The sequence below is a fragment of the Ursus arctos genome, unplaced genomic scaffold (genome assembly GCF_023065955.2).
Source record: "Ursus arctos isolate Adak ecotype North America unplaced genomic scaffold, UrsArc2.0 scaffold_1, whole genome shotgun sequence".
NCBI classification, from domain to species: Eukaryota; Metazoa; Chordata; class Mammalia; order Carnivora; family Ursidae; genus Ursus; species Ursus arctos.
Window position 1 is genome coordinate 95,989,826 of NW_026622763.1, and position 12,281 is coordinate 96,002,106.

The following is a 12,281-nucleotide window of genomic DNA, read 5'->3' on the forward strand; positions in this document are numbered from 1 at the left end:
TAGAGAGAGAGAGTGCATGTGGTGGGGAGGGGGCAGAGGGAGAGAGAGAGAGAATCTCATGCAGACCCCCTGCTCAGCTCGGAGCCCAGTGCTGGCTCGATCTCACGACCCTGAGATCATGACCTGAGCCGAAATCAAGAGTCAGAAGCCTAACGGACTGAACCACCTAGGTGCCCCAGGAATCTGTCTTTTAATGCTCTGAATATTTTAATATAAGATATTAGTGTATAAGATATTAGTTTAAAAAGGGTATTGGGTATTTGAACGTGATTGCTGTAAACCAGGAGGGGGAGATGTTCTCCTGAAAAGAAGTTCAGGAATTGAGGGAATTCTGAGATTTCCGATCCCTAAGAAATGATCATCTGAACTTCTTTGCTCTCCTTCCAAGCAGGTTAACGGCTTTGTCATTAGCCAGCCCACAGTTGCTCTGAGCCCGCCATGGATGCTATGGGAGTCGGCTGTGTTTGTGCTCCCATGTCTGTGGCACAGGATATTAGAAGACCAAATGAGTTAGTATCAGTGAAATATCAACCAACAATTAACCATAAGGATAATCACTATTGCTTCTATACCATTAATCAAAAACAGAACTTTTTTTTTCTAAATTTGTTACAGGTTCATCTGGAAAGTGACACTTATAATGTAAACAACAGCATTTCCTGATGGCATAAGGCAGCTACAGAACATTACCATGCAATTTAATTTAATTACATTTAATTGCTCACATGTTGCATAAAGAGACTACAATAGTCACTGTCTAGCCATCAACATTAGTATTCGACAACGACATAAAGTAATCACTTCCATGTCTTGGCCAAGTCCATTGACAAGTCCACTGACCTGATGCCAAGCATTTTGTGTGTCCTACTGGGCATCTTTCCAGAGCTCTTTGTAGGGGAGGACACTGACCCAGGGAGGCCTCAGTGTTCTCATCTCTTGGGAATCAGCTGTTTCTTAAATTTCATCACCTCACACCACCTATTCTGCAATGGTACTTAGCTGGTTTGTCGTCTGATTTGGTGAACATTTCAAAGAAATTGAATTTTTGGAATATGAAGACACGTCCATGGGTAACAGGAAACTGACTGTCTTTATCTTGTCCCTAAAGAAAGCAGAATAAGGAGAAGATAAGTAAGACTTTTCAGTGAGACTTTACATAAAACATTTACTGTTTTTTCTAAGCCACCAAGTACTGCCTAAGTCATTAAAAGCTCATTTGAAACATATGTTAATGCGTTTTGTTTAGTTATTCAACAATAATGCAAAAAAATATATTGGAATTGGCCTTTTGATTAAGCCTAATGAAGAGTGCTGATAAAAATAAAATTTAAAGCTATTGAGGGAAGATTGTTCTCTTGATATTTAAAGTTAAAGAATATCATATTGTCTCAGGCGAAGGGTCTTTCACATTGGAGCTCATCAGGTGAAATGAAGCAGAAATTTGAGGCAATTATTTTATAATCCAGATCCACCTGCAATGATAGACGTTGAATTAACGGAATATCCATCACACCTGAACAGTAAAGAAGAGAGAGGAGAGACGGCAGTGACTCATGTCATCTGAGGGATTAAATTGTTCCATTTTGCCTACTCCTTTTCCCTCCAACAATGTTACATACAATCTTGACATAAGTTAGGATACACCGCTCTCAGAAAAAGTCGAAAGAAAGAATGGTGTTTGAAATTATTGCCTTTTCCCCAATTTTGTCCTCTCTCTGTCTCTCTTTCTTTGTCTTAGGTAAGGACATGATTTCACTGAGTGGCATATAGTGGCCTTCACTGAGGAGAACACATCTGCTCCCTCCCTTGGGAGGAAGGCCAGTGGTTCCATATGTTGGGTCAATAAAATAATAACCGCTCTGCCATTTATAGGCTCTCACTTGACTATCTCATTTATTCTTCACAAAAACTCTGAGGTAACTGCTATTATGATTCTTTTTTTTTTTTTTTTACAAAAGAATAAACTATGGTACAAAACAGACTAATAACTTCTCTAAGGTCAATGATGCAGTTGAGATTTTAGCCTGCTGATTCCAGAGGCTGCCTTCTTAACCATGTTGCTATAAGAAAAGGAAAGGATACGGTTGACCCTTGAACAACGCAGGGCTTAGGGGCACTCAGCTCTGGGGCTGTGGAACATCTGTGCATAACTTTTGATTCCCCCCAAAACTTAACTACTACTAGCCTGCTGTTGACTGGGGGCCTTACCAATAACAGGAACAGTCGATTAACACATATTTTGTATGTTGTATGCATTATATATACTGCATTCTTACAGTAAGGTGAATTAGAGAAAAGAAAATTAAAGCAATCATTAAGAAAATGTTCTTAAAGAAAATCATAAGAAAGAGGAAATTTACAGTACTGTACTGTACTTACTGAAAAAAATCCACGTGTAAATGGACTGGCACAGTTCAATCCTGTGTTGTTCAAGAGTCAACTGTGTATATATTTAATGTCTCTGGTTTCTCCTATCAGCAAAATGAATAATAAAGCATTTCTAATTAAATTAGTAATTAATTAATTTTTGTGAAAAATTAATTTGTGTATAGTTGACACACAATGTTATATTAGTTTCAGGGGTATAACATAGTGATTCAACATTTCTATGCCTCATGCTATGCTCTATATGGACCTTTTCCCCTAATCTTTTTAACAACCTGAGCTTTTTTCTTAAATGCAGAACATTAGATTTCTCGGTTTCTAGTTTCTCTGAAAATTCAGGAAAAATTAGAATTCTATCTCTGGTTTTTGGAGAGCATTTGTTCTTAGAAACGTTGACATTAGCATTATCTGTAAAATACTTTCTTGGTATAATAATGAAAAGGCTCACACGCAAATTAGGTACGATGTCTGACCGCTTCAAAAGCCAGTTCAAACAAATTGGTTCTTGATAAATCTTTGTAAAATTCTTTGAGAGCTATTAGAAAGTAAATGAATTTACAAAAAAAAATTAGAGGACTAATGTAATGACATGTTACTTTACTAGTTGATCACCGAGGAAGTAAAAGACAAAATTAAAGAGCACCGTAACAAAAAAATCCACGCTTCGTTCTTCTCAACAGTTCTCTGCAATGGACTAGATTTTATGTCAACCCAGCTGCTGATTTCCAGCCATTACTGGCTTTCTTGTTTTAACACAAACCTGCAATTGGTTCAGTCTTTCCCATTAAAGTAGATTCTCAATTACCAATGGATTGTGTTCTAAATAGTTTATTCCTTGGCAGCTGGGAATTTGAAAAACATTTTGCTTCAGAAAAATAATATGTTATAAACGTTGGCTAGGCTCCCAAACGATCACAGAAAAGAATATGAATTGAAATAGGAAAAGTAATAATACTGTATTTCTCAGCATTATAGGTCTGCAGGAATGTAATGGCTTAAGAGCAAAAAATAAAACATTATGCTATGCGCACTGCACAATTTCAAAATATGCAGATACAGACTGGAAAGATAAATGTCCATCAAAATCTACATGGTGGTTATTCAGACGGTGAAAGTATGGGAGATTTTCCTTTTTATACTTTTTTACTTTGAATATTGCATTTATACTTCGCAATTTGCAATTTTTTTTATAATGAATATTTAGTTCCTTTATATAACTGGATATGTGTATGTGTATGTATATATATGTATACATACACATACATTCAGATATGTAAATGATATGTGTACATATATATATATATATAATTTCTCAAACAAAGGCATTCCTTTTATGCCGAACATTTACTGCCCATGTATATATATTTAGAAAAAGAAGTATCTCTGCCTTTCTTCCCTTATCCCTCTTTGAAAACACATGGCCATTGGCACACAACGATTGGGAGTTCTTGTTTCCATGTCCCACATCTGCTCTGCCAATAAATCTTATGAGCACCATCTTCCAAATATATCCAGAAACCACATTCACCATTACTACCGTTGGCCAAGAAATGACCGTCTCTTGCTTAGATAATTCTTTTTTTGTCTTAAACCTGGTCTTTTTATTTTCTGTGTTGTTTTCCTACAGTTTTTTAAAATCAGGACTCCCAATATGATCTTTTATCTTTATCTTTTTTTTTTTTTTTAATGAAAAGAGTATGTTATGTACCCAGTTCACTTGGGATAAATCCAGAATCACTGGAGGGGAGTGGAAGGTCACCCCTAGTGCTTAGCCTTCATCTTTGCCCGCTGTCTTGCTCGCTCACTCTGTTCCAGTTACACCAGCCTCCTTTCCCTTCCTCAAGCACTGGTCATGCACCCCTCAGCATCTCTTGCATCTGCTGTCCTCAATTCTTGGAAAGTTTTTCCCACCCAGAAACCCTCAGAACAGTTTCCCTTTTTACTCTATTTTCTAGCCACGATGGATACAACTTCAACAATGCTTGCTCTTCTGACCCCTCCTTTTCCTTTGTAATCGGTTTAATGTTCTCTTTCGTAGGTATCACCGTCTAACATAAATGATACATTTTTATGTATTTTCGTATTTATGGATTATCATGTTACAAAGGAACATGCTCCCCACGAACAGGGACTTTTGACGATTTTGTTTTTTACTGTATCCTCATGGCCTGGAACCCTGCCCAGCACATGGCACGCCTCCAGGATTATTTGTTGAATGAATGAATGAACATAATGAAGGTATGAAAAAGAAAGATCAAAAGGATAGAATCAAAACTCATGATAACACTTGCCCATTGGCTGGATCAGGGAAGAGAGATATTCCTGTATCTCTCTGTTAGTAACATTTTTTCCTGTTATATATAAAAATATCTGAAGAAAATGTGACAAAATTCTTGCAGGGGAAAACAGTGGTCTTTGTAATATTCGCTTCTGAATATTTTTGCATTTTAAAACTTTTCAGAAAGACATTTTTACTCACTTTCCAATAATTACGGGACAAAGCACACACTTGTAAGCGTTGCCCGGAAGGCCTCTTAATGATGGCTCGCGCTCCTTCCTTCACCCTCACTCACTTGACTACTTTGGTTCTCCCCACAGTCATGCACGCTTCTGTCTTCTTGTCTTTTCTGCTCTACCTGAGGTGATCTTTCTAGTTTTCTTTGCCTGACTGCATACAGCTGTCCTTCATGACTCAGGCTACTCTCTCAGTTCCTATAATAGAACTTTTTATAAGTGAAATACAATTTTCATCCTGTCTTGTAAAATTCAAATGAAACTGGCTCAGCCTTTGTGTCCTGCATCCTGTGGGGGGTCCAGTGCTCTTTCCAATATTGATGAGATGATGAGAATCCCTGTAGGCCTATCACTGGTTATATCTCGATTTGATTTCCTGTCACTGCTGAACTTGATGACTCCTTTATTCTCTCTGCACCCCATTTGTTCCATTTTCCCTTCTTCATGAGAACCCAGGCCTCTTTTTCTCCTTGAAGGAGACAAACGTGTAGAGACTCTCCCTAGAGAGTCAGGGCCTAACTGGGAATTGGAGGGCAGGGGTGCAGTGTGTGGGAGAGGGGAGATCATGCTCTAGCCTTGTAGAGGGGATAAGTTGGACTTGAGAGTGACAATTTTGTTCTGAAAGGGCCCTTGGCCCTACCGACTGACTCCTGGGTTCACTGTCTGACCTTCCTCTTAAAGACTCCCCGACCACCTCGCAAATGTTTTCTCAAATCCCTCTTTTTCTCAGGCTGCGCCTATGTCCCTAAACACCAGCTCCTGGATTTTGCAGAAACAATTCCTTTTCTCTTTGTCTCTTGGCCCTTTTGAATTGCACCTTTTTTATACCCCAAAACCCATTGGGTCACTTCCCCCACAAGAACAATCCTCTCTCAGAGAGGACTTCTATGTGCAGTTCCTAAAATCAGTGTGTCTTTTCCCTGAGAAGCACTTTACAGAGTGATCAGTTCACTCGCGTGTCTTTGTCACTGAACGAAAGTTTTGAACATAAATTTGGCTTTTGCTCAATCTTGCAGCGTTGGCGGCCAGCTCAGAGTACGGTCATGAGCGCTTGATGAGTAAGGGCGGACTGATGAAGTGTTCTCCCAGAGGCGTCTGCTAGAGTGCCATATGACCTCAAAAAAATTGTCTTTCTTTTGATCCCCTAAATGCACATAAGTGAGATGCAAATTATTGTGGCCTAAGAGCCTATTCGGTTTTGTTTCTTCCACTAGGTAAGACCTTGCTTATCCAGGGGAACGTCTGAGCACCCATCACAGCACGTGCCTATTGCCTGACTTGAGGCAGGTTGTACGTTACCTGGTTACATCACCAAAAACATGCTCAGGAGAAGCTCTTTGGTTGGAATTAGTGCTGGTCAAAGAATCTGCTGCAAACATCTGTTCTTCATTGTCGTACTTCTTAATTGAAGAACATGCCAGTGACTTAACTCTTCCCTGAGCTTCTAGAATTCCACTCTCTTGGTGCCTTTGCCCAGCTTTCCAGGGATCATTTGCGGCAAATGAATGAACTGGTGAGGAAATGGAATAGCGTCTAACAATCATGACATTGCCTGTGTAGGAGACACAAAATTTAAGTTTGTGATAATTTTACCTTTAATGATGTCCACAGATGTCAAATTATGTTAATAGTACTTCATTACAACGAACTAAACAAAACTATTGCTTTTGATTCATTTTTTTCACATAAACCACATGTACTCACTGATTTATTTTACAAATAATTGAGTGCTGGACATGTGTCAGGCACTTTTTTACGGGATAAAGATGGGGATAGTGATCCCACACAAAACTCGCGCCTGCATAGAGCTTCCTTCTTGCGTGCAGACAGACGATAAACATTATGTGATAAGATTCAGGTAGTGATAGGTGCTGGGAAGTCAAGCTAGGCGGGTAAAGGCGAGGGGATAGAGACGGATGAGGGAGAGGGTCTGGAAGCTGTATGAATAGTGTGGTTGGTGAGACGTTTGTGAGGATGTGGCAATAGAACAGAGACCTGGGTGTGTAGAAATAATAGAACAAGACTTTAAAATAGGAAGAACATCGATATTCTGGAGATGCCAATACTAGACAGCTTTTCTTTGTCCTTCTAGAAGATTATAAAAGAACCTGGTCATCGTAGACCCTTATAACCTGAATGGCCACAAATAATTGAACTGGCTGCTGCTAGCTGACCTACGCTTGTGCGTCTTGACTTTCGTTGGGATAGTCGCTACGAGGAAGCCTGTTGATGGAGAGACGAAAGCACAGGAGGTGTGCGGGAAGAAGCCAAGGTGCCTCGCATGGAACACTGGAGTGTTCCTGAGAGAGACGGAGAGATTTACAGCCTTTGTTTCTGAAGGTTTTCAATTCAATTTCTGTCCATAAGTGTCTTCCAATAAACTCTTTTCTTGACATGTATCGAGTCTTCTCTCTTCCCTATAACTCAGGCACTTCGGTTAAAAGAACTTTATTTTAGGGAGTTTAGTTTGTCTGAATCCCCGTGACACGGTACTAATGCTGACCAGACATCCAGTTCTTACCCAGGGGGCGAAGAAGCCTGACCTCATGGGTTGGTTTTCATTTTCTGGAGCACTTAAAGAATGTTTGCCGAATCTTTTTTCTTTCTGGTCACAGCACTGGCATGAGCTAGCATGGACGTTTAAGAAAGGTCTGCATCGTGTTTGGGTTTTGAGAGTACTAGAAGCATAATGATTTCTTACCTGAGTTTGCTGCCTACGTCTGCAGAACGCAGACAGCAGATCATTCAGGTCATTGCAAAATGTGGAGGCTGCCTTGGCTTTTTATGGCTTGGAAGAGCAGAAGATCAGCTTTTAGGCAAGAGTTTGGGGCGGGGGGAAGTGGTTTAAGTTCAAATCTATCTGTAGTGACTAACTGCATGCAAATACTGTTCCTAAATTATCTTTTAACGTTCCTTTGGCCGTGATCTATAACTTCTATCATTGTCTAAAAACAAGTTTACGACTATTGACAATCACGAAAGTTCCTGTTTGGAAGGATTATTAACATTCTCTTTATAGCGAATGGTAGGAAATCACAACTGAGGAAATTGTGCCGATGAAGGCAAGAGGAAGTTTCTTCTTCTTTGGAACCTACGCTCCAGCTTGACCGACTAGCAACTCTGGTCTTCGTTCATCTCTCTGGGCCACAAAATCAGACTTAAGCCTGTATCCTTTAGTTTCTTATCAGTCAAAAGGAAAGGATATTCAACACAGCATCACGGGGTCATTAGCACAATTTCGGAGCTCCCTGCCAAATGCAGTGTATTTGTCAGCAAAGGATGTGAATACATTGCAGAGAATCGGAGGCCCAGCAATGCTGGGGCACCCCTGTAAAGAGTCATTTCTTTTATCTTCCTTCCAGCAAATTACTTCTCCCCTGATGGTCCCAAGGTGACATTGCACAGAGCAGGAGGCTAAGGGCAGCATCCCTGAAAGTGCTGGTTGGATTTCACAGCCACCGAATGCTTATCCACCCTGACAGATGCTTCCATGAGAATTTATCCAGCAAAGACTCATTCTAAGCAGGTGTTCTTCTGCATTGTTATATATATAAGTATATATATATATATGTATGTATAAATAAGTATATACATATATATCCCCATATATATAAGTATATACATATATATCCCCATATATAACATAGACATTATATATATATATCCCCTTATTATATATATTAACATATATACATATCCCCAAGCAGCTGTGTCCCTGGGCTGTGGCATATATATATATCCATATCCATATTATTACATATGTATATATAGTGTGTGTGTATATATACACATACACACACCCACCCAAATATATATATCCCCTTATTACTTATATATATGGCTAGATACATAGATATCTATATCTATATAGCCCCAAGCAGCTGTGTTCCTGGGTTGTAGCATATATATATATATATCCCTATATACATATATATATTATATGTGGAGATATATATATTTGTGTATCCCCATATATAATATATATATCCCCTTATTATTTATATACATATATATGTATATATATGTGGCTAGATGAGTAGATATGTATATCTATGTATCCCCAAGCAGCTGTGTCCCTGGGCTGTAACATATATATATATATCCCCATATAATATATATATATATATATATATCCCCGATGTATTATAGATATAATATATATCCCCTTATTATTTATATATAACATAAATAATATCTTTTATATATAATAAAATATAAAATAAAATAGTATATATAGATTTTATATATATATATATATCTCCAAGCAGCTGTGTTCCTGGGCTGTAGCTTCGCTCTGTATCAGGTGAATGATGGGGAAATAGGCTTCTCCACTCATAGAATCTCATTTTGTCTTACTACACATATCGCACAATCAACAAAAGAACCTTTAGTTCCAAGTGATTCTCTTCCAGGTCCTCTTTAATTGTTCCCTTTCTTAAAGAGACTCACATTTCTGATTTCATATTGTTCCTTCTCAAAGAATAGGTTTATATTAGTCTGTTGTGAAAGGATGGGAGAGGTTGCTTAACCTCTGGGCCTTATAACCTCAACTGTAAAATAAGGAGATGATCTCGAAAGTCCCTCTCTAATAGCAAATGTCTATGATTCGGTTTTAAGTATGAACGTCAATAGATATTGGCAATGTCTTATTAAAACTGCTGATAAAAAACTTACGCCGAAGTCAAATAGCATTTTTCTGGCATATCCAGTGATATTAAGGTAACTACTACCAAGTAACTCTTGCTGAGTCTTCCTTGTGCTACCTTGTTTAATGCTCTCAACAGCCAGAGGAGACAGATTTGATCAGGATCTCCATTTTACAGATGAGGAGAGTGATCGTGAAAGCATCTTACGTTCATAGGATCACAGAACTTCACAGTTGGAATAGGCCTGGGAAGGCATCGAATCGAATCCATTCATTTTTACATGAGGATGCCAAGGCCAGGAATTTTCCGTATCCTGCTCAGCATTGACCAAACTATTACAAAACTGGGACTACGACCCCGTGTCCCCATGTTCAGGCCAATGTTCTTCCTACTTCTGTCATGTACTTTTGTAATAGTACCTCGCATATAAGACACAGATAGATACATGTAAAGTAACTCAACTGGGCTTCCAGGCACAAGTTTAAATCATGTCTCTTTCTGTCTTTAATTGATACGCCTAACAAGAGTTCCCTCAATTTTACCAGTTTTTCACCAGTCCTTTTTAAACTTAGTGCTACATTCTTATTGGGAGTTACCATCCATATGCTGAAGAAACGGGGTATCAATCGTGTGTTAGCTTTTATGAATAGTCTAAACTCCCGTAAGCGTGATGGCATTCAGGCCCTGAGAGTGATTCTTTGAATGGTGTAATTCTTGTTGTAAAATAACCACCAAATATACTAAGACAACTTATTTTTTCATTAGGATAAGCATCGTAGAAGATAGATTTGATGGAGTGTTGTCCACCTTTGGAGTAAGGCAGTGGTTTTCAACTGGAGGAACTTCTGTCCTCCAGGCAACATTTGGAATGTCCGAAGACATTTGTGATGGTCATGACCGGAGGGTGAGAGGCAGATACTACTGGCATCTAGTAATTAGAAGCCAGAAAGCTGCTCAACATCCCTGAGTTTCCTAGACAGACCCACACAAACACAGAGCTAGTCAGTACAACGTCCAAGGTTGCAGGGGTTGAGGAACTGTGGGGTAAGGATGTGTTACAAATATCCCCACCTTTCTTTTCTTTTTCTTTTCTTTTTTTAACCAGGAGAAAGTCTGACCTCCTTGTCAGTTACTCTTTCAGTTTTTTTAAATAATCAGCCGACAGAGCTACTCAGATCTGGAGTTGCGCTTGACAAAAAGGGAAAAGCCCAGATTGGAATCTCTTCCCAGCTTTGCAATGTGGGGCCCCATGTTAGAGAGAGACCTCTCAAACAGAGAAAATCAGCCGGCAAATATGATATGTTCCCTTGCCAAGCTATTCAGAACCTCTAACTGGCACTGCCTGAAGCCTTTGACAGGTGATATGAAGAGATTTGAGTATTTAATTACACACATCGGCTTTATTTGACTATGCTGCGTGTGGCAGGCACTGATCATTTAAATGCAGAACGTAGTTTTGCTCTGCTAATTTCTGACTTTGCGTATAGTCTTCGCAGTCAAAATACTTTTCCTGTAAAAGGTTCTCACCTTTTGATTTTTAGAATGGATCAGACACTGACCCTGCATCTTGAAGTTTTCGACCTGTATAGGAGGTTGAATTATGGGCAACACACATTCACACAGGGCAGGAAGTTTCTTTGTAAAACATGGGTAAGAAAAAATACCTGCCATTTGTTGTGTGCTTGCCGGGGGCTAAATTAAGCACTTAGTCTATTATTGCAGTGAGATAGGTACTATAACCATGTGAGCTTAGTACTCTAACACTTACCGACGTAGGAAACAAAGGTGAAAGATTTCTCCTCAGTATCTCTGAGTCAAGTGGATAATGAATGACAAATCACTTGCAACCATATTTGTCTGACTGTAATAACCAGACCCTGAACTATTGTGCAGTATCGTAACTTAATAAGTGAGCATAGTATTTGACACACACCCATTCAGGATTCTATGATGTGACCTTTAAATGCTTGAGGTCAAGAAGGAAAAAAACACATTGTTTTTCATGTGACTGATTTTCACAAACCTACCATTCCTACCTTTCCAGGAAGATCTGGAAATAATTTTTGATGTTGCTAAAATACGTGGGTTGAAGATGCTAATGGTTCTTTCCCCTAGGGATTTAAAGGTAATCTACCAGGAGGAAAAGGCTGGAACTCACCACTGCCAACGCCACCTTCTGCGGTTATCTGAGAGGACAATAAACCTAATGTACGAGAGAGCTTTGCAAAGATGGGCACAGCCCAGAAGAGCTATGGACATTCGGTACCTTGATGTTGGCGCACAGCTGGTGCCGCATCAATGGAAACATCACCGTGAAGGGTTGCTGGAGATTTTTCAGATGCTTTTTCGTGGTCACCAAGCTCTGTGATTTCCTCTTCCCTTTCATCTCCTGATTCTCCGCTGGGACCAGGGGTTCTCTGACTACTTGAAGTCAGCTTCATCCGGAGGACTTGATTCTCTTTCTTCAGCTTGTTGATCTCTGCCCGCATTTCCTGGATAATTCTTACGAACTGGATGTTAGCTTCCATTTGCCTCTTCTTGCACCGCTCTGGTTTGCTCCTCTGGGGAGACAGGCCACCTTTTGCTCATGAACCAAATGCACAGTCTACTCAGCAGGACTGGTCAATCCTCCCCATAAACCTTCCTGAACAATAGATGTCACTCTTCTCTGGGCCATCTTTCAGCACTTGGGGAGTTAGACTGTCAGGGAGGTAAAGGATCTCCATGACTTATTCA

The 12,281-nt window shown here is 39.5% G+C and overlaps 1 protein-coding gene across 1 annotated transcript; it reads right to left on the minus strand.

Annotated features, from left to right (window-relative positions):
* Positions 1-978: 978 nt before the first annotated feature.
* Positions 979-12,073, minus strand: CCDC195 (coiled-coil domain containing 195). The gene is made up of 3 exons (XM_044381622.2): positions 11,812-12,073; positions 6,199-6,451; positions 979-1,102 (listed from the first exon to the last, which is right to left on the minus strand). The coding sequence occupies exons 1-3, from the start codon at positions 12,071-12,073 to the stop codon at positions 979-981; spliced, it is 639 nt and encodes a 212-aa protein (XP_044237557.2).
* Between the last annotated feature and the right edge of the window lie 208 nt (positions 12,074-12,281).